The 24,859-nt window shown below is 43.9% G+C and overlaps 2 protein-coding genes and 2 pseudogenes across 3 annotated transcripts; all 4 read right to left on the bottom strand.

Annotated features, from left to right (window-relative positions):
- Window positions 1–598: 598 nt before the first annotated feature.
- LOC120641072 lies at window positions 599–3,724 on the bottom strand (annotated as a pseudogene).
- Window positions 3,725–6,478: 2,754 nt separating this feature from the next.
- LOC120641061 lies at window positions 6,479–10,784 on the bottom strand (annotated as a pseudogene). The gene is made up of 11 exons (XR_005662135.1): window positions 10,370–10,784; window positions 10,179–10,264; window positions 9,425–9,490; window positions 9,179–9,349; window positions 8,816–8,986; window positions 8,570–8,725; window positions 8,325–8,471; window positions 8,150–8,221; window positions 7,529–8,059; window positions 7,123–7,307; window positions 6,479–6,788 (listed from the first exon to the last, which is right to left on the bottom strand). The product of XR_005662135.1 is annotated as a microtubule-associated protein 70-2-like (transcript).
- A 1,818-nt stretch (window positions 10,785–12,602) lies between these two features.
- On the bottom strand, window positions 12,603–15,559 carry LOC120641044 (transcription termination factor MTEF18, mitochondrial-like). The gene is made up of 2 exons (XM_039917005.1): window positions 15,302–15,559; window positions 12,603–14,709 (listed from the first exon to the last, which is right to left on the bottom strand). Exon 2 carries the CDS (start codon window positions 14,585–14,587, stop codon window positions 12,656–12,658), a length of 1,932 nt encoding a protein of 643 aa, XP_039772939.1. The 5' UTR covers window positions 14,588–14,709; window positions 15,302–15,559; the 3' UTR covers window positions 12,603–12,655.
- A 913-nt stretch (window positions 15,560–16,472) lies between these two features.
- Window positions 16,473–21,942, bottom strand: LOC120641053 (microtubule-associated protein 70-2-like). The gene is made up of 11 exons (XM_039917014.1): window positions 21,516–21,942; window positions 21,324–21,409; window positions 19,859–19,924; window positions 19,604–19,774; window positions 19,251–19,421; window positions 19,008–19,163; window positions 18,763–18,909; window positions 18,592–18,663; window positions 17,971–18,501; window positions 17,505–17,692; window positions 16,473–16,987 (listed from the first exon to the last, which is right to left on the bottom strand). The coding sequence occupies exons 1-11, from the start codon at window positions 21,679–21,681 to the stop codon at window positions 16,948–16,950; spliced, it is 1,794 nt and encodes a 597-aa protein (XP_039772948.1). The 5' UTR covers window positions 21,682–21,942; the 3' UTR covers window positions 16,473–16,947.
- Window positions 21,943–24,859: the final 2,917 nt, after the last annotated feature.

The raw sequence follows: 24,859 nt of genomic DNA, 5'->3' as shown, positions 1-24,859 counted from the left end.
GAGAACAATACTCCTAACAAAACTCATGCAAGACTCAAGAAAAAAATGGGATAACATTCAAAAGTAGGAGAACCAGGACCATGAAAAAGCAGCACACAGTCCAAAGCACAAATAAATGATGGCAGTGAGCAAGTGATGTCAGTAAATGAGCTTCTAGTGTGAATGGCAAGGAAGATGTTTTTCTAAGAAACTTATAATACCTCAATTTTAACTTTATGATCTAGTGTATCACTTGGTGCTGGAGTATAGTCCATAGGCGCCACCATACGAATTGGGATCAGAGGTTGATCCCAAGAAACAAAATATATGTCCCCATCAAGATCACTCCCTGAACACTCATTAGGATGTGGTCTGCGTGCATGAACCACAAATTTGAAAACAGAGGAGACAAAAGATAAGAATACAACATCCACCAAAGAATTAAAAAATGAACCACAAGATATGTCAAAAAAGTAGTAACCACACTTGACTAGTAAAAAGGTTCTTCATCTAAAATGGGAGCAGGATTAGGTTAAAATTTCAAATTGAAGTGTTACTTCATTAAAAGGATCTAATGGCAATCTAAAACTTCAACTTGCCATGAGGTTTCATTCAAAATATTCCTATTGGGACAAACATATGTAACCAAGAATTAACATGTACCAAGAAAAGAGCTTGTTGAAAATTACTACAAAACATGATAGTATATGTTAAAATACTTGCCTTGGTCCCTCCTGTGGAAAGACAACACAGTCAAACATGTGGTGCAGATCAGGAACATTGACAGCATGGAGAACCCGTACATCACCGGGGTGGAGGCAAGGATTTTTGGCAACAGCTACTTTTCCTGTTACAACCAATTTGCGATTGTCATCTGCACTGTAAGAAGCTTGAATAAATACCTGGCCATACTTCAGTGTGCGGGATTCATCCAAGCATCCTATCATTGCCCGTCCTTGTGGGATGAATATCCTTGACTTTGTTTTCAGTTCTTGCAGCTTGGATGCTCTAAAAGTTTGTAGCATCATGGAAAGATATGGTTCGTGATCAGGCTTGTAGCCACACAACAACAGTTCTTTTACCACATTGGTTATTTCTCCCATGGGTATAAGTTTAATTGCTTTAATAGCAGCCTGTGGCTTAGTTACCATACTGTCCAACTGCCTCACGGCTTCCTCTTGCTTTAGTTCAAAGACATTATCACCAACTCCAAGTGTTGAAAGAAGAGTAATCAACTGTCGATTCAGGAAACACGGCTGGTATTTGCTGTATGCAAGGACATCCAGAGTAATGTTTTCAGACTGGAACTTTAACATGCTTTTCCTCAAAGAAAGCTTCCAGTTTGATCTTGGGTCGACAGCAACAATACCTTTGTAACCACCATACCTTATTTGAAAAATAGATGGAGCAAAGCATTTCAGTTTGCACTTTATAGCCACTTCCATTGCGAAATCAGCTGAAATCTTTTCTACTCCATCAGAGAATATGTACTTCGTGCCATTTGTTATATCTGGAATTTCTTCCACCTCATAGTTGTATACTTTTAAGGTTTCTGTTGAGGAACTAAAAGATTGACCAAGTCTTGCAGCATACTTTGCCACATTTCTGATATTGCGGAAGTCTCCCATCCACTTCCTGATGTCACTTGCAGTTAATCCCTGATGAGAAGCAAACATCCATGTAGAGTTATCTCGGAGCTGGCTTGAAGAAAAGGCAAGAAACTCAAAGCGCTTGTCGCCAATACTGATGCCATTGGAAAGGACTGACAGAACTCTATTGTACAGAGAATTTCTCCTAGCATCATTATTTCTTGAAGAAGAGCGAGATGACAAATCAGCTGAATGGAGCTTCTCAAAGTCCTCATCAACAAAAGAAACCCGAAGGAAGTTATCTATGTCAGCAGAGAAATGCCTCACGACACGATTGGAGACATTTATCTCTGGTCCATAGAAGTAAATTTTAGCCGGGGTAACTTGCACCCTGTGGACATAAACAAATCCATCATCTGGAGATATCTGAGGTGATATTTGTCGTGTGTAGCGTAATTTGTAGATTTTTGAGTATTCAGCTGATAACCAATCTGTTGGATTCAAGCAGGTACTTTTCAAACCACGCATGTTATAAAGTGCACGCTTTATATGATCAGCAGGTACAAATTTTGGGCTAACCAAACGGAAGAAATTGTTATTAAGCGTTGGCCCACTGAGGGTTCCAAGCTGAACCAAATGATTAATTTGGAAGAGTATCTCAAAGGGGACATCTAAGTTATTAGGGTATTTCACAATTGGAACAATGCCAGTGCCACAAGAATATGAACGCCCATTCTGACACTCAAAGTCAAGATTGTACTCTTTATAGTAAAAAAAGTAGTCACCAATATTTGGGAGATCGCACAGTTGCGGCAGCTCCAGACACAGAATAGAGGATTGCCCGATGCTAGCTGCTGGAGTAAAATCAATTGTTCTGTCCCACTGATCATCTGTGTCATCCCTAAAATAGTTCAAGGAATTGAAGGAAGGATCCTCAGACATAAGACCAGAAGAGAGTGGGAGGGATTCATAAATTTTAGGAACCGCCTGAACCTGAAACATGATAAAACTTCTGAGTCTATGTAAATTAGGAGTTTGGAATTTTCATTAACAGAAACAATCATAAGTAATTAAAGAATTGGTTATGGAATACTATGGTGTGATTCACCATAATACAGTCTTGCATGGAAGTATAAAATGGCAGTACACTGGAAAAGATAGGATACGCATAGAATGCATAAGCATAAAGACAAGGAAAATAGGAAGTCAAAAGAAATGTAGGAAATAACTCAACTATTATAGTTATTAGTTACTATGCCTACTTTAATCAGTTATGTATGTTTAAAGATAAAAGAAAAGGTAACACCTAACAAGGACCAAGCTAAAGTGTATAAGATGGTTACTACAGAAACCTACCTGAATCAAAAGGAACTTTGTCTGCGACCTATGAGCTGGTGGACGGTGAAGCTGCATCTCCCATATACTCTCGTAAGATAGTTCAAGTTTATAGTTTTTTACAATTATAGGACAGGTAAAAACTAATCGTTTTCATATCAAATCCAAACTTGACTGCAACTCCCTTTGCTTTCCAAAGAAAAGACAGTACATTTGTCTTAACCAAACAACCAAAATGCAGGTCCGTATTCTCCAAACAAAACATCGGAACTCTTGGTCTTGGAATAATGTCACGCTCTGCAGGTCTGACTTTCAGACAAAAGATTCCCCTCCTGAGTGCATTTCTTTGAGCCGCATTTTCTACCAACGAAGCACTTTCCTGTGTGTCTAACTGAACTATAGCAAACGCCGTTGATGCTGCAGAGATGTTCTTTGGATGCCTGAGCTTGAGAGCAAGTATTGTTCCAGGGCCAGAAATTCGTTCCAGAAAATCCTTGACAAAAGAAATAAACAAGGACACATCGCAAGTTAAACCAAACCCCACCCACAACCCAACACAAAAGCGAAAAACCCTTCGCTCGGGGAAGGCCTGCAACTCCGCAAGAGAATCACTGACACCAAGAGAGCACAGCAGCCTATCAAGTTGGCGGCGCCCGCTGAAGGCAACGATCAAATCAAACGCACCACGAAGAGGGAGCGGCAAGGTTCTGCGACCGCGCGCGGTTGCCGGCGAGCCGGAGGCGGGGAGTGGGGGAGCTGGAGCAAGATATCGCACCTTCTTCTTCAGTTCGCTGCTCGCCAGTGACTGCGGAGAGGGGGACTTGAGGAGTCGATCAATGAATGTATGTGCGCGAAACATTTAAGCGGTGACGGGATGGTGGGGCCCCATGACTCTGGGTGGAATACCAAACGGCCGGAGGTTTGGCACCGTCGATTTTGTTCCGAGAGTGTGATGCTATGGGAATCTCGAGGCATTGCGTGTGGAGTGGGGTTGCCGTATGAACGTGAAGGTGAAGCGTCAAGCGTCCCCAGTTCATTCATCTCGTAACAAGCATCTTCTTTTTTTCTGAAAGGAAACAATGAGAAGAATGCAGCCCACTAGAACTAGAAGCAGGCTTTTATTGTCCATGAATTTCATTGATGGTCATGTATTCATAGAAAATGACGTCCTAGTGCGAGTAGCTTGGCATTATGGCCTCCGATTCATTCAACTTCAAGCGTCAGGCAAGGGCTCCGCAGCTCGCTGCAAGTCTGCAACGATGACATGATGCGGACGAGGACTAGTTAGGTCAGTCTTGATGAAGTTTTATAGAGGATTTTATAATATTAAATATTATAAATTTTGTTGATACGGCAACGAGAGGGAAAGATGAGGTTTTATGGGATGTGAGGAGAGTTTTTATCACCATAAAACTCATCTAGCATAGTTACCTAGTTCTAAATCTAAGTACCTGTGCTCATAAAACTCCTACTAAAACTGACCTAAAAATGTCATTTGCTGGAGGCCCAGAGCTACTGCTGCTGTTGGCAGCGTTGGTGGACTGCCCAGAATGCACCCTGCACGACACGACATTGGGGCGCGGGCGCGGCCGCGGCCTAGACCCGGAGGCTGCAAGGTGAGGCGCGGCGGAGGAGTTGAGTTGGAAGCGGTTCATGTGCATTACTGTACGGACTCTCCTACTGACGTGTGGGCCATCCGTGAGCCTGGATGTTAGTGGGAGAGTCCTTTTTAGTAACTGCAGAGAAGACTCGTCCGGATGAGTTGGGTGACCTACCTGGATTATGCGACGGCGGAGGCAAGCCGTCGTAGCGGCTGATTCTATCGGAAGCTTAGGAGAGGAATGGATTGCGCGGGCACCATTCAATGGGCTGTTGAATAATTAGGCAATTGTCTGATTAAATTCCGAAATAAATAGATCATGAACTTGACTAGAACTAGCATAAACAACCCTATCATACTAGTAACAAGATGCAGTAAAAATATGATTAAACACGCCGTCGGGAAGACGAACGGCGCTGACGGGATGACGGTGGTTGTGCGAACGGAGCGCAGCAGACGGCGATACGCCGCAGCACCGGACTTGGACGGAGGACGAGCCGTGGCGAAGATCGCTAAGTAGTCGCGCCGGGCGCTTCCCAAAAACCTTATTCGCCCTCTCCCGGTGCAGGATCCCAAAGACGAAAGGTTCCAGAGACCTGCTCTCCCGTTCGCCGGTGCACGCCAGCGACGGTGGCGGCGCAGCAGTAATCGGATCCATAAGGAAGCCGCACCCCCGCAGGGGGGAGCCGGATTTCGGCAGACCATTCACGCGAACGTCGCGTGCCCTCTCCCGGTGCAGGATCCCAAAGACGAAAGGTTCCGGAGACCTGCTCTCCCGTTCGCCGGTGCACGCCAGCGACGGTGGCGGCGCAGCAGTAATCGGATCCATAAGGAAGCCGCGCCCCCGCAGGGGGGAGCCGGATTTCGGCAGACCATTCACGCGGACGTTGCGTGCCCGTGTATTTCGCCCCGGCCCGAGCCCGAGCCCGGCGAGCGAGCGCGTGTGGAGTTCCCTTTCTCTCCCCACACACATAGCTTGAAGAGGCAAGGATAGCCTCACTATTTAAGTTAGCCATCCCCAACTTCCTCAAGCAAGGTGGGACTAAAGGTTTGCACTACTCCTTCACTTCCTCATGCCTATATAGGTTACTCCTTTAGCCCACAAGCCTGCCAAGACTACTACCTCACTATTATTATTTGGTTACTCCGTCAGGAGCTTGGTCGTAAGAGTTCCATAATAATAAAAGAATCAACCCTTTCTAAAAAAATAAAAAATTGCCTTACATTTTTTGAAAAGAATTTTTTGTTACTATTCGCAAGTAATTTTTTTTCCAAGAAGGGGCTAGGCACAAATGACAGCTCAGATATGACGGCCCGTTTTCCTCTGTTAAAAGATCCTGCCGAAGTGTTGATGATTAAACGGAAAAATCGATGTCACGTTGGAGATGATGCACGAACACGTTAACACACGTCTCTCCGGATCTCATCCTAGAATTGACGGATTTGTACTAAAACCTAGATGATTAATTAATCAACAGAAAAATGATGCCAAGACTCGTGAAGAATAAATAAATACTCCCGTTTGCGCAATAAAAGAATAGATGATATTTTTTAGCAAAAATACCTCTCATATATAATTAAAACAATTGCCATTTTTGCCTTTTCAATATTTTCTTTCTTGACAATAAGTTCGCATATTTATGTTAACCTAAACTGGGACTTTCATTATTGGGAACTGGGCAAAGAGCTCGCCTGAGTGTCAGCAACATGTGTCGTCCCAAATCCCAATCCTGACTAGTTTTGCAACACTTCCATGTGTAACGGCATCTCAAAGTGTTCACTAGACCACGCAACCTAAGGATTCATAATGTTAATGCCCGTACACCTTTACAAATTTGCAATTAATACATACTGAAGCAGTGAAGCTCATTTTTAAAGGTTGAGATCACTGAAAGAGTTAACGAGATGAGAATGCAGGAATAGTTTGGGCACTTACGGTACATTTCACTCGAAAAAAGTCAGAGCACGTGACATGTGACATAAGGTCTCATCAAATGACAAAACACTCCATCTGATTCAACTCGACATGGAACAAGATGGTAGTACAAGGTACAAACGGTGTCCAAGAACCAAGTCCGGCCCAACCAAGGGCAAACAAAAAGATCAGAAACGAGGCCATAGCAGAATACTATGATATTCACAACCCGGACATGCAAAACAAAACACACTAGCTCAACTGCGTACAGAAAAGATACAGGATCGTCCAACCTATACAACCACAGCAGCACTACCTCGACAAAATGAGAGCACGCCACAAGGTTAAACCTCACCCACCGAAGGATTACCTGAAAGAAGCAACTATCAGCGTTACCTGAAAGAAGTAACTCATTGTTTATAATTTACAAACACGTAAGCAAGCTAAGCTAAGTCATGCCAGCGTACGGCAACTCCCCGACCAACAACCATGAATCAGTCAATGCACACAATAAAGTCAGTCTACCCATATAGAATTATAGATTAAACACGGAATAATGAAAAGGTTAACAGTTTAGCACTGAAACCCTAGAATAGAAGTACATGGCATCCTTAGATTCTAACCAAATTTCCAATATCTGTGGTATACACGTTTGCGCATTCCAAAAGATCAAGTTCTCATATAAAGTGTTTCAAAGGGCATACCTTCCAGAAACTGTCTGAGAAGTTCCACGTCCTTTCAAATTACCTAGTCGTCTAGCTTTACTTTCTTGTTCCTTCTCAAGACGCACCGCAGCAAATTCCTTCTCCATAGCAGCCATCTCCCGCCTCATCTTTTTAGACTCCACTTCCATTGCTTTATTTAATGTATCTACTTTCTTTGCTAACATCTACAAACAATAGGTGATAAGATAAACCACAATGCCACAGATGTTGTTCTTGTTCCCTAAAATACAATATGTACTACGCCCATTCTGATCTAAACTAGTTGTTTTGGGCATCTAGAAATGTTTATATGTATTAGTCATCAAAGTTATAAATGTTGAATGCATACATCCTAGGACAAGAATAATAAAGCAGCATCTTTCAAGATAGTAGTATAGCACTATACCTCTATTGCATCATCCTTGTCCTTTAGACTTTGGTCTTTCTCATGGCATGCCTTTCTCAAAGAAACTACCTCTTTTTGCAGCATGTCATAGAGTACACCAGAGACCATATCACTTGAATCATTGTTTGTGGTTTCATTGCTTTTTTCTTCCGCATCAGCCTTCCAATTATCAGCCGTTCCACAATCTTTAACAGAATCCGTAGAACTATTGAGTGAATGAGGCCCGTTCTCGAGAACTTTTCCTCGGTCTAACGACCTGGTACAACCATCGAATGACCTTGAAGTACCTTTTGCATGCTTCAGGACCAAACTACTGCTGGTTGTGAGAGAGGATCTTGAATTTAAAGATGGAGATCTCCTCATTAACACACCATTTGGAGAAGCTTTGGACATACTATCAGCACCACCTAATGAAAGCCGTCGGGGAGGTCCATTACTCATACTCTTTCCTTCTGTAGGAGGACGACTAGAACCACTTGGTGGACCCCTCAGTCCATCTTCTAAAACTTTTAGGCGCAACTGATACTTTTCCTGAGTTCAGATGTATTTTAGTGAGTGGTGGAAAATTAATGAGACCCATGATTAGAAGTTTAGCTCAAAATGAACATTGCAACTATTTACCTTTAACTGAGCTTCAGATCGAGCTGTTCTCTCTGCAATTGCAAGTTTGTCACGAAGCTGCTGCATCTCACCCTGCAGAAGAAGATTTTGGTGCAAGATATTTAAATTCAGTATTAAAAAGTACTTTGCAATGATAACCACATATGTGCTATATGAGACAGCTTAAGCATCCTACCTGCAAGAACCTTCGCTCTTCGAGCCACTGTTTAACAGGCATTACTTTGCCATTAGCGTCTTTCCACTCATTTGCAACTACAACAGCGACCCTGTTTGCGGTAACTTTAGCCCGAGCAAGCTCCCGGTCCACAATTTTCTTTTCTTCCTAAGTTTGTCATGATCAGAAAATACTGCAGGTCACTTGTGTGCAAAGAATTAATGATAAATTGCAGAAATTAGAACATATGAACGATAGTAGATTACATTCATTTCTTGAACTTTTCTTTGGTATTCTCTAACAGCATTGGCAGCTGCACCACCTTGTAGAACAGCCTCTTCCAGCTCTCTCACAGTTTGACTAAGTTTTTCTACTTCTGCAACTTTTTGGCGGTGCAACCTGTCCAAGATCTTATTTTCTTCCTACAAAACAGTTAGATAACCAACAAAATAGTTTAATTGACCTGTTATTTTATTGTACAGACCTTTTAAGATACAGTATACTCCGTGTACCTGACAAATTTCAATTTGCTTCATCAACTCTTGGTTCTTGTTTTGCATGTCGTCAACCAAAGCAGCTTTTGCCATTGCAATCTGTACAGTCCTTTCTGCTTCTAGCAATGCTGCCTCCTTTTGCTTTGTTAAACGGTCTAAAGCTCTATTGTCATCCTGGAGCTTTGCAATCTGAAAACAACCAGGTATTCTTTTGTCAATTATAATAAATACATATCCTCTAGATAAAAGGAGATACATCTGACCTATGCAACCAAGAGAGGAAATCAATAGATACAGACAGTCCTGGATACAGGTGTATGAGAAATGCATGACAACATCACCGATACAAAAACAGGGAAGAGGTGGGTTTTACAGCATTACCTCTTGCCTAGAAAGCTTTAGCTCTGCTTCAAGTGGTGCAAGAATGGCTTCAATAGGTGGCATATCATCATCTTTCTGGGCTGCATGTACCCTTCGTAGGGTTGCTTCCGCTGCAAACTGAGCAGCCATAGCAGCTTTTTTCTCATCATTTGTTTTCTTAAGTTCTAAGTTCTGGAAAATGTCAGTTTATCAGAGAGCAATCAATAGAGGGGCACAAACAACAAAAGGGATTCATAGGATATATACTTTGGCTTCAAGGAGAGACTCTGTCAACTTGAGTTTTTCATCCACTTTCTCTAGTTCAGCAGTGAGCTGTCATCACAATACAAACATATTAATAGTCATATTAACAGAGGAAGAAGCATCGTTAACAAAATACACATTTCCTTCTTTCCCTTGATTTCTCATCTATTTAATATATTTAAAAAACACTGCCCAGTTAAAAAAAAAGGGTGAGGTCACTTCGCGAACATCATACTAGTCCTGATATTCACTAGGGTCATGCAAAGATATACAAAACTAAATTGAAATGTCCCTGGCCAGAGCGTTGCATCACACCACTTTAACATGGACAAAGGTAGCTTTCATTTGACAAAAATTGCCTTAGCCGGTGAAATCATTACATTGAGAATTTGAGACGCATTCAAATGCAAACGTTGCAGGAACAACAATAAAGACCAAAGATACGAAGATGTTTACCTTTATCTAAATGCACAGCTGAGAAAATCATGACATCCACAAATTAATTTTAAATATTCGTTAGAATCCATCAATCCAGCTGAAAAATACTACCAGAAACAAAAACAAGTTCAGATAGCTAAAAAACCCTCAAATTCCGGCTAAAACCAGTAAACCACCTTAGTGTCAGGATCCTCGAAGGACTTCTACCAAATTTAGCACTAAATATCAGGCGCGCCGACACAACTCCAACCCCCAAACACAGTGAGATGAGCATACAGACAACAGTTTTACACAAGCATGAAGAACATTGAGAAGTTACCTCCTCGACGGCCTTCTCTCGCGCCCTCTCCGATAACCGCAGCGCCTTTATCTCCGCGTGCGCCTCACCCAGCTCCCTATCCTTATCTGCAACCCCATAAAAACACCAAACATTGCCCAATAAGATCATCAAAACGCTGAGAAAACCACCAAAAATCGAATCTACGCAACATGGGTCGCGAATCAGCTCACCCCTCACTTCATTCTCCAGCCGGGTGAGCTCGACCTTAACGGGATCCGAGCCGTACATGAGCGTGAGGAGCTCGTCCGCATCCAGGCCCGCCTGTACCGGCCCCCCGGCGGCGCGCGGAGCCCTTGTGCGCCAAAGCATTCCCCTCCTCGCACCCGCCGTCGGCCATCTCAGATCTGAGCCCCGGCGCCGCAACCCACCATCCAAATCAGCCGCCGCCGCCCGTGGGGGTTACCCCCGCCGTCCGCCGCGCGGGAGGGGGAGCGTGGCTTGCTGCCTCCGCAATGCCCGACCGATGCTGAATCCCTAACCGCGGTGTCGGGGCGGTTGCTTTGTTGCTGCTGGGTGCTGGCCGGTGAGCGCGTTCGCTCCAATAGCTCTTCCTTTCTCTTGCTCTCACAACAGTGTGTTAAAAAAAAACGGGGCGAGAGAAAGAGGGACGAAGGTGTCTCCGGATCAATCAAGCTGTAGGATCCCGATCCGGATCGATCCTACCGCCACCTAATTCTGATTTTCATAAAATCTATCCTACGTAGTTTCGGTATGATCATGTAGAATCTATCTATATTATACTATAAAAATTAAAATAATTAAAAACTCGATGTGGCCCTCGTGATGAACCCATCTGTCGGAGCCGAGGGTTCCAAAATATTATTGTAAGTTTATAGATTTTAAAATTTAATTAAAAAAAATCAACTACAAGGTTATAGATCACGTCGAGGACTACAATTTTGATATAAAATTTGTTTTCATTCGAGTTTATATGAAAAAGATATGAATTATTTTTTATATAGATTTTTAGATCATATTGTTTTGACCTAGATAAGACTCAAAATCAAATTTAGGGACCGGAATGACATAACTAAACAAGTTTAAGGACCTAAACAGGTGATTTCTAAGTTTAGGGACCGGGACGACACAAACGAACAAATTTGAGGAGCTAAACAATCGATTTGCAAGTTTAGAGACTGAGGGTGACAAAAACCAAACGAGTTTAGGGACCAGTGATTGATTTTACTCTTTTAATAAAACCCGGAACCTTCGTCTCACATTATGCTAATAGTACAAAATAGGATACTTTGTGTTTAATGACATGATATTATTGTTTCTCTATTTTCTTAGATTCTTATATTCTTAGATAATAATAAAATATAATTGGTAATGTATTTTTATATAATATAAAAGATATTAGACTATAAAAAACAAAAACAAAATTCTATAGGATTCCGACCCCACGATCTCATCCTGTTTTAGAGAAAAATGATTCTATATTCTGAAAAAAAATGCTCCGAGTTATTTAAAACGTCAAGCTTCGGCCCTTGGGGACGATAAGTTTACGTTAAAAGTATTACTATACGTAACCATAAAGGTGACTGATGGAGCAGTCAGTAATTCATGTACAGGTGGGCGTGCCGATTCCTCTAGTTCTTTTGGATTCAGTCCGAATTTGAACCAAATCTGACAGATTCAGAACTGAACTCCCTAGTTGCAGTTACAGCTGGGAAAAAAATATTTATAACAAGAAGACATACCATTAATTTCTGGCGCCTAATCCTCAAACCTAATATTTTGGTTCGTTCTTCGCTATTTTGTGTCGTATTTACTGTCATTAAGCCTCTGTACAGATGCGTTTCTCAAGTCACACTTTATTTTGAATGGTGGTCGTGTCGGTCACTCCGATCATCGCATCCATTGACAGAATGAAAGTGAGACACGGTCGCGTGGTGGCACTCGGTCCATGCGATACCGGATCATGTCCTCTTGCCCTCAAGTTAGGAGGGCGGCGTGGTGCCCGTAAGAAATGGCTGTCATTCTAATGCTCTATATGATCAATCGATCAGTATGTACGAATTTTGATCGATCAATAGGTACGGATTTTGTGCTAACCGGACAGAAGAAGCTGTCAAGCGTTGGCCCACCGAGTGTCCCAAGCTGAACCAAATTATTGGTTTCGAAGAATATCTCAGAGGGTAAGTAGGCGATTTCACAAGTGGAACAATGCCAGCACTACAAATACCCATTCTGACACTCAAAGTCAAGATTGTACTCTTTGTAGTGAAAAAAGTAGTCGCCAATGGTTAGGAGATCACACAGTTGTGGCAGCTCCAGACACACAATAGAGGATTGCCCCGTGCTAGCTGATGGAGTGACCATCGTCTGCACAAAGCAATTAACAAAGCAAACCTGTAGGCACAGACAAAAAGTGAAGCCAAAGAAAAAGAAAAACTGCCAGTATTCAGGGAACTAATTTAAAATACCAATTAACAAAGAACATCATACTAATCATCTCAAGTACAATGTGTGTTTTTTGTTTCAGCCACCTCCCTCTTGAACTTCTCAAAGACGTCTGGACCCATTTCATGTTTTTGTACATAATACTTCATAAAATCTTTCTCCGAACAAGCTAAGAAAGTGGCTAGAGCAAAATTGGGAGCAACCAATCCCCTTTCTTGCAGCCAATTGTACATTAAAAACCTAACTTTGGTTCTCTCTACAGTGAATGACAAGTATGAAGGGAACGCAACTAGAGCAGTTAGGGGATAAGCTGTCTCATTTAAAAGGAAAGATATCTTGGACTCAAGGACATGTATCTTCTGATTCAAAACATGTGGAGCTACCTTGATCATGTTCACTACATCCGTTGGGGAAAGTCCAGTCCTAACCAAAAAGTCAAACCGATCTTGTAGTTCATCACCCTTACCACGGAAAGATTTGAGTGCCTTCTTCATATCCTCAGAGCCTTCCACAAATCCTACGCCTTTCAAAAATTTTACCTTCTCCTTCAATGATTTGTCATTACTCCTGTCAGGCGGCAAGCGGTTGAGCTTTGTCCCAAAAGTGTATTTCATCAATTGTCGTGGGTCCTCCTTTATTATCCTCCACAAACGCCTCTTTCCCACGCTGAGATTTGTAAGAACGCTGTTGGCTGCCTTCACTTGAGCAGAACCAAGGATTGACGCATTTGTAACTACAAACTGCTTAATATCCTCATCACTTACACCAATTTCAGCTAATAATAATATAACACTCTGCACGTTCCTTGCGAAGTCCCTGGCTGTTACATCTGGGAAGTCCGTAAAAAGATTAAATAGATCTTTTTTTCCAGACCCTGCTTTCAGCATGATTGAAACTGTTCTAAACAGTACCTTTCCAGAACCATCCAACAAGAAATCTGGGTTTTGTCTTATCAATTTACCAATACCCTCCTTATCAAATCCCAATTCAGCGAAAAATTGAGGAATATCAACCATCTTTTTCCAATTATATGACTTCCGTACAGACAAGAATTGACCAATCCAGTCTCTCTGAATTCCACCATCATCTAGCCACTGCATGATCTTGAATTCAGCATTTAGGTCACGTGTCAATATGACAGGGCAAGAGGTCACAAGTTTTATCACAGTTGTTTTACTGAACCCTAGCTCCTCAAGAGCACTCAGCTTAGATGGAAGCACATTGTCACCAGAACTAAAGACCTCCACAGCAGCCCTGTATATCCTCCCTATCTTAATGCGCATAAACCCATAATTGCAAAGAAAGTGGTAGTTCTTCAGCAATGCCTCATCATCGGCAAGAAACATGAGATCCCGAGGCAGCAAGGAATCATACTCGACTGGCTTGAGGCCCATGCTCTCGAAGAATGGCTCAAACTCATTGAGAGGGTGGTAGCGGAACAACCGCACCAATGCCTTAGTGACCCTCTCATCCCTCACCTCAGTCTTCTTCACCTTTGATCTGAACACCACCTCCTCACCCCCCTCCACAGGGTCCTTGATAGCATCCTTCACCTGGTCAAGCAGCTTGCTCACAAAAGCAGGCGAATGCTTGCTTATATGCTCGGCATCAGCAAATGGCAGCCCCCGTGTGACATGGAGGTACTCCATGAAAGTCTGCTTTGCGGTCCAGAAAATCCGTCTCCTCTTTATTTGCTTGAGCTCCTTATCCACCACCTCCTCATCATCATCCTCAATTTCCACATCCAAGGGTTTCTCCCCACCACTACGTGCAAAGGCAGCTGAGTAAGGCCGCAACTGATACCGATGACCAATTGGTGTGACCCCACAACTTGATGCAGGTGATGATTCTTGAACATCCCCATAACGGGTAGCAGTAGCACACCAGTGTGCCACTCGGTATGGCTCACTGCGCTCCACAATGAGCTGAACTCGAGGAACCCACCTGAGTCTGCGAGCAGCCCTCAATGCGCTGCGGAGGATCATGGGGAAATCGGGAGGCAAGAGCGCAGGCAATGGCGCAAGGAATGGAAACAAAGGTGCCAGCTTTGGGATACTACTCCATGGCCACCATCAATGGCGCCTCTAGCTTCTCTTCAGCGCCCAGTCTGCACTCACAAACCAAAACGCCAAATAAGCCACAGTCATGGACCAAGGATTTGGAACCAGGGTAAAACCAACCAAGAACGCCAAATATGTAATATGGTGTAATCCAATAACAATTCGTTAACACAACCACAAAATTCTCCAAAAATTCGTTTACAAGTATAAAATAACCATAAGTGCGATAATATATTTAAAAGGTCTCGTAATACCTTAAAGACAAGTTTGTAACTTGCATGAATTAGAATACAAAAGCTCAGACATTTATCAGCCCCTTCCATAGCCTAATAAGAAGGCAAATACAGGTCTGTGCACCAAACAATTTACAAGCTGTGTTCAAATATTGTGATAAATAAATCAAAGAACTGTTATAACCAGCATAATTTCAGCAGCAGCAGCTTTCAGGATCATGGAACAAGGGAAATAATAGATCGCATCATGTCAAAGACAGATATAAACAAAGCGGTATACGAATATGACACCCTAACAGCTCCACATTTCCTCTAATTTTATTTTAACTATAATCAGTAATCCTCTGGTCACTCTACCATCATTATGAAGGGTTGGAACGGGATGGAGATGGAGTAGAGTACCTACCAGTCGCGGTGAGGGGATTTGCCGATTGGGGATGGCTCCTGTGCTGCTGTGGCCCGTGGCCGTCCGCCGTCGCCAGTCCTGCGCAAAAAACTTCGGGGTGTGGGGAGGCTGCGGCAAGACGCTGCCACGCCAGCGCTAGGGATCGGCCGCTCCCGCTCGGGCGTCGCGCGTCAGTGCGTCGTCAAGGTCGGGCTGCGCAGCCTCCAGAGAGTGGACAGTGGAGAACGGGCGGGCGAAATGGCGGCGGCGCGGGGGGGGGGGGGGGGGCGGGGGGTGCGCGGGCTCGCGACGGACGGCGACGATTCGGCCGGCGTCGAGGGGCGCTCGGCAGTGGAGGGGTTGAGTTGGAGTGACCAGGATGAGCTGCGGCGGCGGCGGCGGCGGCGGGGCGTCGAAGCAGTTGCTCCCCTATCGCGGGCACCGTTCAATGGGCCGGGCCTGCACGGTCACGGATTGGGCTGAGTTTTGTTTCTTTAATTGAATTCCGAGTTCCGATCACTAGGAAATTATCTTGCAATTTTTTCGAAAAAGTTATCAACGGAGTATTTTTCTTATTTCCATTCGTGTTCGTAGCATCACTATTCTGAAGTAAAGTTTTTTCTAGAAATAGAACGATCTAGACTAGGCATAAATTCCTTCAAAACAAAAAGTCCAGGCATAAATGACACGAAAGATCTGATGGCCCAAGGAAAGATCCGACTGCTGAAGCTTTGATGATGAAACGGAAAAATCGCCATGATGAAGGGGTTAACACTCGTGAAGATAAATGAATGGTCCCTTTTGCGTAATAGAAGAACAGATAATACTTTTTATCAAAAATACCTCACGCAATCTAAGTATTAACAATGTTTTTTTAACTGGAAGGTTCCTACCTTTTTATATAAGTTTTTATTTAATTCAATCCATTTTTAGTTCGTTCCTATGAGCAGTCAAACCTAGGCCTGCTAACCACAAGGCTAGAGGCCCGAATTCACAATGTTACCTTTACAAATTTGCAATTCATACGTACTGAAGCTCACTTTAAAAAGTTGAATAATCTAGATGATTATTTTAAGAAAAGTTTATAGGCCTCGATGAGAATGCGCGAATAGTTTGGACACCTGCCGTGCATTTCAAATGGAAAAAAGGAGTCACAGACTCACAGCACGCGACATTTGACAAGGTTTCATCAAATGACAAAACACTCCATTTTGATTCAGCTCGACGTGGAACAAGATGGTAGTACAAGGTACAAACGGTTTCCAAGAACCAAGTCCTGCCCAACCAAGGGCGAACAAACGGATCAGAAACGAGGCCATAGCAAAATACAGTGATATTCACAACCCGAACATGCAAAACCAAACACACTAGGTCAACTACATATAGAAGAAAAGGCACGGGATCGTCCAACCTATACAACCTCAGCAGCACTGCCTCGACAAAATGAGAGCGCGCCACAAGGTTAAACCTCACCCACCGAAGGATTACCTTCACTACATTAAATGCAAGTCGTGTCAGATGCAAACCTACTCTTTTCCCCAATCTAGGTATCGCAGGGTCATCTGTGCTATTTCATCACAAAAGGAATAAGAACAGGGGAAGAAATATAATAGGAAATGAAGCCTGCCTATCAACGAATTCCGTGCCTGCCTGATGTTAGCGGTATGCTATTGGAGGTTGCGCGCCAATCCACCCCGTGGTGCAGTTCTGCGGCATCAAAATAGAATCCAGAGTGATTCAGGAAGGTGTCAACATATGAATATGTAATATTGAGATACTAGTTCTCTACAAATGCCCACCCAAAATAAATGCAGTCCAAATAATTTGAGTTGCTAGTAGTAATATTCTTCAGCCAAATACATATATATTAAAAAAAGTTTTAGTTTAGTGTCAAGTTAGGGCTACTTTAGCGTTACATGAAAGAAGTAACTCATTGTTTAGAATCTACAATGAAGTAAACAAGCTAAGCTAAGTCGTGCCAGTGGTGGACAACTCCCAAACCAACCATGAATCAGTCAATGAACATGATGAGAGCCAGTCTACCCATGGAGAATTATAGATTAAGCGCGGCAGTAATTGAAAGGTTAATAGCTCAACATATGAAGCCCTGGAATAGAAGGGCGTAGCATCCTTAGATTCTAACAAATCTTCCAATATCTGTGGCATAAATGTTTGAGCATTCCAACAGATCAAGTTCACATGTAAGGAATTTCAAAGGGCATACCTTCCAGAAACCGTCTGAGAAGAAGTTCCAGGTCCTTTTGAATTACCAAGTCGTTTAGATTTGCTTTCTTGTTCCTTCTCAAGGCGCACCGCAGCAAATTCCTTCTCCATAGCAGCTATCTCCCGCCTCATCTTTTTAGCTTCCACTTCCATTGCTTTATTTAATGTATCTACTTTCTTTGCTAACATCTGCAAGCAATAGGTGATAAGATAAGCATAATACCACAAATGTTGTTCCCCCAAATACAATAACAAGTACTACGCCCATTCTGACTTACACATCGGGCATCTAAAATATTTTCATGTATTAGTTATCAATCAAAGTTGTAAAATGTTTCTTTAAGAACTAAAGTTGTAAAATGTTGAATGCATACATCCTAGGACAACAATTACAAGAGAATAGAAGTAGTACCAATTAATAACTATAAAGCAGCATCTTTCATCAAGATAATAGTAGAGCATCATACCTCTATTGCATCATCCTTGTCCTTCAGACTTTGGTCTTTCTCATGGCATGCCTTTCTCAAAGAAACTACCTCTTTTTGCAGCATGTCATAGAGTACGCCAGATACCATATCGCATGAATCACTATTTGTGGTTTCATTGTTTTTTTCTTCCGCATCAGCCTTCCAATTATCAGCTGTTTCACAATCTTTAAAAGCATCAGTGGATCTATTGAGTGACTGCGGTCCGTTCCCAAGAACTTTTCCCCGGTCTAACGACCTGGTACCACCATCGAATGACCTTGAACTTCCTTTTGCATGCTTCAGGACCAAACTGCTGCTGGTTGTGAGAGAGGATCTTGAATTGAAAGATGGAGACCTCCTCATTAACGCACCGTTTGGACAAGCTTTGGACATACTATCAGCACCACCTAGTGAAAGCCGTCGGGGAGGTCCATTACTTGTACTCTTTCCTTCTGTAGGAGGCCGACTAGAACCACTTGGTGGACCCCTCAATCCATCTTCTAAAACCTTTAGGCGCAACTGATACTTTTCCTGAGTTCAGATGAATTTTAATGATTAGTTGAAAATTAATCGGAATCATGCTTAGAAGTTTAGCTCCAAGTGAACATTGCAACTATTCACCTTTAGTTGAGCTTCAGATCGGGCTGTTCGCTCTGCAATAGCAAGTTTGTCACGAAGCTGCTGCATCTCACCCTGCAGATGCAATTTTTGTTGTAAAATATTTAAAGTCATAAATTTTACTTTGCATCGATAACAAAATAAATGCTATATGAGACAGCTTAAAGATCCTACCTGCATGAACCTTCGCTCTTCAAGCCACTGTTTAACAGGCATTACTTTGTCATTAGCATCTTTCCACTCATTTGCAACTACAACAGCGACCCTGTTTGCAGTAACTTTAGCCCGAGCAAGCTCCCGGTCCAGAATTTTCTTTTCTTCCTAAGTTTGTCATAATCAGAAAATACTAAAGGTCACGTTTGTGGAAAGAATAAATGCTAAATTGCAGAAATTAGAACAGATGGAGGGTAGTAGATTACATTCATTTCTTGAACTTTCCGTTGGTATTCTCTAACAGCATTGGCAGCTGCACCGCCTTGTAGAACAGCCTCTTCCAGCTCTCTCACAGTTTGACTAAGCTTTTCTACTTCTGCAACTTTTTGGCGGTGCAACCTGTCCAAGATCTTATTTTCTTCCTGCCATACAGTATAACCAACAAAATAGTTTAATTAAACCGTTATTTTAGTGTAAGGACCTTTTAAGATACAGTATACTCCATGTACCTGGCAAATTTCAATTTGCTTCATCAACTCTTGGTTCTTGTTTTGCATGTCATCAACCATAGCAGCTTTTGCCATTGCGATTTGTACAGTCCTTTCTGCTTCTAGCAATGCTGCCTCCTTTTGCTTCGTCAAACGGTCTAAAGCTCTATTGTCATCCTGGAGCTTTGCAATCTGAAAGAAACCAGGTATTCTTTTGTCAACTATAGCAAATATACATATCATCTAGATTAAAAGGAGGTACATCTGATCTATGCAACCAAGAGAGGAAATCAACGGATAACGATGTATGAGAAAAACATGACAACTTCATCACAGATACAAAAACAGGTAAGAGGTAGGTTTTACAGCATTACCTCTTGCCTAGAAAGCTTTAGCTCTGCTTCAAGTGGTGCAAGAATGGCTTCAATAGGTGGCATATCATCATCTTTCTGGGCTGCATGTACCCTTCGTAGCGTTGCTTCGGCTGCAAACTGAGCAGCCATAGCAGCTTTTTTCTCATCATTTGTTTTCTTAAGTTCTAAGTTCTGGAAAATGTCAGTTCATCAGAGAGCAACCAATGGAGGGGGCAGAAACAACAAAAGCGATTCATAAGATATGTATATCTATACTTTGGTTTCAAGGAGAGACTCTGTCAACTTGAGTTTTCCATCCACTTTCTCAAGTTCAGCAGTGAGCTGTCATCACAATGCAAACATATGTTAGTCATATGAACAGATGAATAAGCATTATTAACAAAATAAAAAAGAAACATTTCCTTCTTTCCCTTAATTTCTCATCTGTTTAATATATCCAAGAGCACAGGTCCAGTTCCCAAAAATAAGCGCAAGATAACTTCATTGACATCATGCAAGTCCTGATTTTCACTAATGCCATACAAAGATACACACAAAATTGAACTGTCCCTGGCCAGAGCATTGCATCACACCAGTTTAACATGGACAAAGATAGCTTTCCTCTGACAAAAATTGCCTCAGCCCGTGAAATTGTTACTTTGAGACATATTCAAATGCAAACAGAAAATGAGCAAGATGAGCAAGAATAAATACCAAAGATGTGAAGACCTTTACCTTAGCACCCAAATGGGAACAAACCTAAATTAATAGATTGATTTTATTAACTGGTTCTAAATAAGAGCTTCAATCATTTGCATCTCAGGAGCTACTTGGACTTGCCAATAAATAAGCATGCTCTAAAGCCAGATATAATGCTCACTTTCTCAGAAAACAAATGGCATCTTGAGTTTGAAAGGGAGAAGAAAATGGGAGTAACTTATATTAAGATGAATCATAGATGCCCACAAACAAGATATCTCATCTTGCGGCGACATGAAGGAAAAGCTAAATGTCAATGGATGAGGAATCTTAGTATTTCCAGGCGAAAAAGTAGCGACAACATTTCAAATGCAAAACTATGATCATACTGCAGATGGTTCCTCGTGATTCAAACTCTGATTTGTACTGGGAAATATTTAAACTGTAACCATATGTTTAAGAAACAAACAGATCATAGACAGGATCTGAATTGAGAACACTATAGGCACGCTGCTTTAAAGGTGATTTAAGGCCCTGTCTTTAGCCTAACGAAAAAAGGTCCTCCATGCATGGAAGAGACATAGGCACAAATGCTATAAATAAGCAACTGTAGACATTCTGGATCATTACAGGAAAAAATAAAATAAAACCATGCTGCTGTGGAGTTACTCAGCTTTTGCTCAGGCGAAAGAGATACAAATTTGTTAGGTGCCCATAAAAAAAAGGTAAAATCCTACTAATTTTGAACAAACAGCAAGCACATGCTCAACTAAGAAAATCATGCCATCCAGAAATTTTTTAAAAAAATATTCATTAGAATCCATCGATCCAGCTGAAAAATACTACCAGAAACAGAAACAAGTTCAGATAGCTTGCCCTCAAATTCCGGCTAAAACCACCTTAGTCTCAGGATCATCGAAGGACTTCTACCAAATTTAGCACTAAATATCTCGCGCGCCGTCACAACTCCAACTCCCAAACACAGTGAGATGAGCATACAGACAACGGTTTTACACAAGCACGAAGAACATTGAGAAGTTACCTCCTCGACGGCCTTCTCTCGCGCCCTCTCCGACAGCCGCAGCGCCTTTATCTCCGCGTGCGCCTCACCCAGCTCCCTATCCTTATCTGCAACCTCATAGAACAGCAAACATTGCCCAATAAGACCCTCAAAACGCCGCGAAAAGATCACCGAAGGTCGAATCAACGCAGCAAGGGTCGCGAATCAGCTCACCCCTCACTTCATTCTCCAGCCGGGTGAGCTCGACCTTGACGGGATCCGAGCCGTGCATGAGCGTGAGGAGCTCGTCCGCGTCCATGCCCGCCTGCACCGCCCCCCGGCGGCGCGCGGAGCCCTTGTGCGCCGAAGCATTCCCCTCCTCGCCCCCGCCGTCGGCCATCTCAGATCTGAGCCCCGGCGCCGCAACCCACCATCCAAATCAGCAGCCGACGCCGCTCGTGGGGGTCACCCCCGCCGCCCGCCGCACCGGGGAGGGCGTGGCTTGCGGCCTCCGCAATGCCCGACCGAGGCGGAAACCCTAGCCGCGGTGTCGGGGCGGTTGCTTTGCTTCGCTTGCTGCTTGGGCGGTGAGCGCGCCGCTCCACTAGCTCTCCCTTTGTCTTGCTTCCACCGCAGCAGTGTGTTTAAACCGGGGAGAGAGAAAGGGGAGGGAGGCGTCTCCGGATTATTTAAAGCGCGGGGCTCCTGGAGGGATTAGTTTACGTCGGTATCATCGGAATTACAGTACATACGGCCAGGTAAGGTAATCATGGAGGTGATTGATGGGCAGTAATTCCTCGTGCACGCAGGCGTCCCATTTCGCTAGATCTTTTGGATTCAGTTCGGATTTGAACCAAATCTGAAAAATTCGGTTCTGAACTCTCCCTAACTTACAGCTAGAAAAATTATGTGTAATAAGAAAACACGCTCTTAATTCATGACATCTAATGATGTGCTCAGTTTTAAGGAATGGTTATCAAGACCGTGAATTGGGTAACTATGTCAGCTGAGTTTATACAGATGAAGCTTCTCTCTCATTTCAAAAAACTCTCTTCTCTATCTTCGCAATATCAACAAAATTGATGATGTGGTATAGAACTGAATGCTATAAAACTCTCCGTAAACTCTATTGAGGCGGGTCTAATCCTCAAACCTAATCTTTCAGTTTATTCTTGGCTATATACTATTTTGTGCCGCATTCCCATCATTAAGCCTCCGTACGGATGAGTTTCTCGAGTCACACTTCATTTTGATGGCTAATAACATCTATCGATGTTCAGTGGCACTATTTGGCGGTCGTCGCGCTCTCTCGGATTATCACATCCATCGATACGTGCTGCCGTGGTGGCACTCCATCGATGCGATGCTTGTGCTACCCGCGTCAATGGCGTCCCCCCGTGTGGTTCCTCTCGCACGTCACGTCGGGCTAAAATCTTGTACTCACTGCACCAGCGCTCCACTGTACCAGCTGCATGATATCGGACTCGCAACCCCCCTTTTTTTCCAGAAACGGAGCAGCATCTTTCTTATACGGAAAGGAGACGCCATTTCTAACGATGCCGGACCTTGTCCTCTTGCCGGCTTGCCGTGCAGCTAGGAAAATGGCCGCCGTCCTCTTGCTCTTGGAGAAGCCGCGAGTGGCGCCGCCGGCGCGGAGCAACGCATGTGGTTGCTGTCTCGCCGGGGGAGTAGAGTATGTATGCTCGCGTTCGCAATGATGGCACCCCCATGGTGGCTGCTTGTGGAAGAAATTCATGGCGCCGTGCGATGTGTCGATGCGAGAATGATGAGGATAATCAGTGGGAGTAATGTCGATGATGTGCTCCTGCACTTGATCATTGGATCCAGCCGCGTGAAGCTGCGAGGTACAGGACACCGATGGATCGTGATCATTTTTTTTTAAAGAAATGGATCATGATCATTGGATGCTCGGCTCCATGGCTCCATCCACAGCAGCAGGCAGGCAGGCAGGCTGCGCAGCGGCGTCGGCGTGCGCCCATGACTCAAGTGCGGTCTTCAGAGCCGGCCAGGGACGACTCTGCTGGGTGTCGAGCAGAGCGATCTGGCAGCATCCGCGCCCCGAGAACGAAAAGGTAGGCCATGGCCATCACGAGCACGTGAGCAAAAGTGGCGCTCCAGCGCGCGATCAGTGTCAGCCCGTCAGTATCCCCAGTTCGTCTCTCCGATCCAGCAGCAAGTGGATCCGCGGCGCGTGACGGTCCTCGGACTCTGGCGGAGCGCTCCGCCGTCGGCTCCCCGTCGCCGTGGCCGCCTGGCCGGGGGCCGGAGCCGCTCCGCGGGGGCTCTCGGCGGTCGGCGCGTCCCCGCCGCTCCGCGCCCGCATGTGGCGCGCACGCTAGCCCTGCACGGGAGCGGTGGTACAGCCCGCGCCCGCCGCGCTGTGCCGAACTGGCCCCGCGTGATGCGATCTTGACTTGCTGTCTCCCTCCGCCGGCCGTGGCCTTCCAGTTCCAGCGAGGAGCGGGCCTGGGGAGGACGGCGCGCCGCGCCCCGGCCCCCTGGCCGTGTTTGGTTTTTTTTGGAAGAAGATGGCACACAAGCCGAGAAACTTTGACCGTTAATTACGATGTCGAACAAAGTCAGTTTGCAAAACTAACTCCAGAACCCCTGCGCTAGGAATCTGAAGAATCTAATGAGGCATTTGATCGCGTGATCAGAGGATAGTTACTGTAGCACCACTGTAGCCAATCATCGCTTAATTGCCGTCATTAGATTCGTCGCGAAAAATTATACTCATTCTTAAAAAAAATTTGCAAATAAATTTTATTTAGTACTCTATGCATGTAAAATTATTTTCTCGATTTATATGCACCGGAAAACCAAACAAGGCCCTTGGCGGGTCGCCGCCGCCTCTCTCTGTGTGTGTAGAAAAACTAAGGTCGCCGCCGCCTCGCTGTCGCCGCTGCTGCGGCCACATGCGCCGGTGCACTGGTACATGCGCCGTTGCGTTCCATGCTTCTGCACGCAACGTGCCGCGGCTGGCTGCGGACAGCAGGTGTTACCTGTTGCTCGCCCGGCTAGGACCACCGGGGCTATACGGTTGCGGCGTCGCTGTTCCCGATCGCACCAACGCTTGATGCTCCCAACTGTAGAAACCGGGGCCGGAGCAAAAAAAAAAAAAGGCTGGGGCCATTGCGCAGCGAGACGCCCGGGCTGCCTTCTGCGTTAAGGTTTGAGCAGAGTTTTGTTGATATAGCTGGGAGAGGGGCAGAGGGCACACGAAAAACCTTCTTTGGGCGTGTTTAGTTTCGTTTTCCAAAAATTTTGGAAAACGAATCTTGGTATTTAGAAGTACTAAATGAAATCTATTTATAAAATTTTTTATATGGATGAGTTCTAAATCGCGAGACGAATCTAACGAGCCTAATTAATTTATCATTAGAGATTATTTACTGTAGGACGACGTTGTTTAATCTTGACCTAATTATGCTTAAAAGATTCGTCTCGAAATTACACCCGGAGGTTATGGAATGAGTTTTGTCAGTTATCCACACTTAAAACTTTTAATTAGTGGTTAAACGTTCAAAATTACTGTAATATTGAAAATTCTTTGGAAT

This window comes from Panicum virgatum, chromosome 1K, assembly GCF_016808335.1.
Source record: "Panicum virgatum strain AP13 chromosome 1K, P.virgatum_v5, whole genome shotgun sequence".
Classification (NCBI taxonomy): Eukaryota; Viridiplantae; Streptophyta; class Magnoliopsida; order Poales; family Poaceae; genus Panicum; species Panicum virgatum.
Note: the sequence above shows the minus strand (reverse complement) of the source record. Positions and strands in the feature narration are given on the sequence as shown.

Excerpts from the sequence above, each read along its gene's own strand:
- LOC120641044 (XM_039917005.1), bottom strand. The coding sequence starts at position 14,587 with ATGATCCTCCGCAGCGCATTGAGGGCTGCTCGCAGACTCAGGTGGGTT.
- LOC120641053 (XM_039917014.1), bottom strand. The coding sequence starts at position 21,681 with ATGGCCGACGGCGGGGGCGAGGAGGGGAATGCTTCGGCGCACAAGGGC. Across the intron at positions 21,410-21,515 it reads GCTGGAGAATGAAGTGAGGG|ATAAGGATAGGGAGCTGGGT; the intron begins GTGAGCTGATTC and ends ATGAGGTTGCAG. Across the intron at positions 16,988-17,504 it reads TCTCAGACGGTTTCTGGAAG|AACTGCACCACGGGGTGGAT; the intron begins GTATGCCCTTTG and ends TTGATGCCGCAG.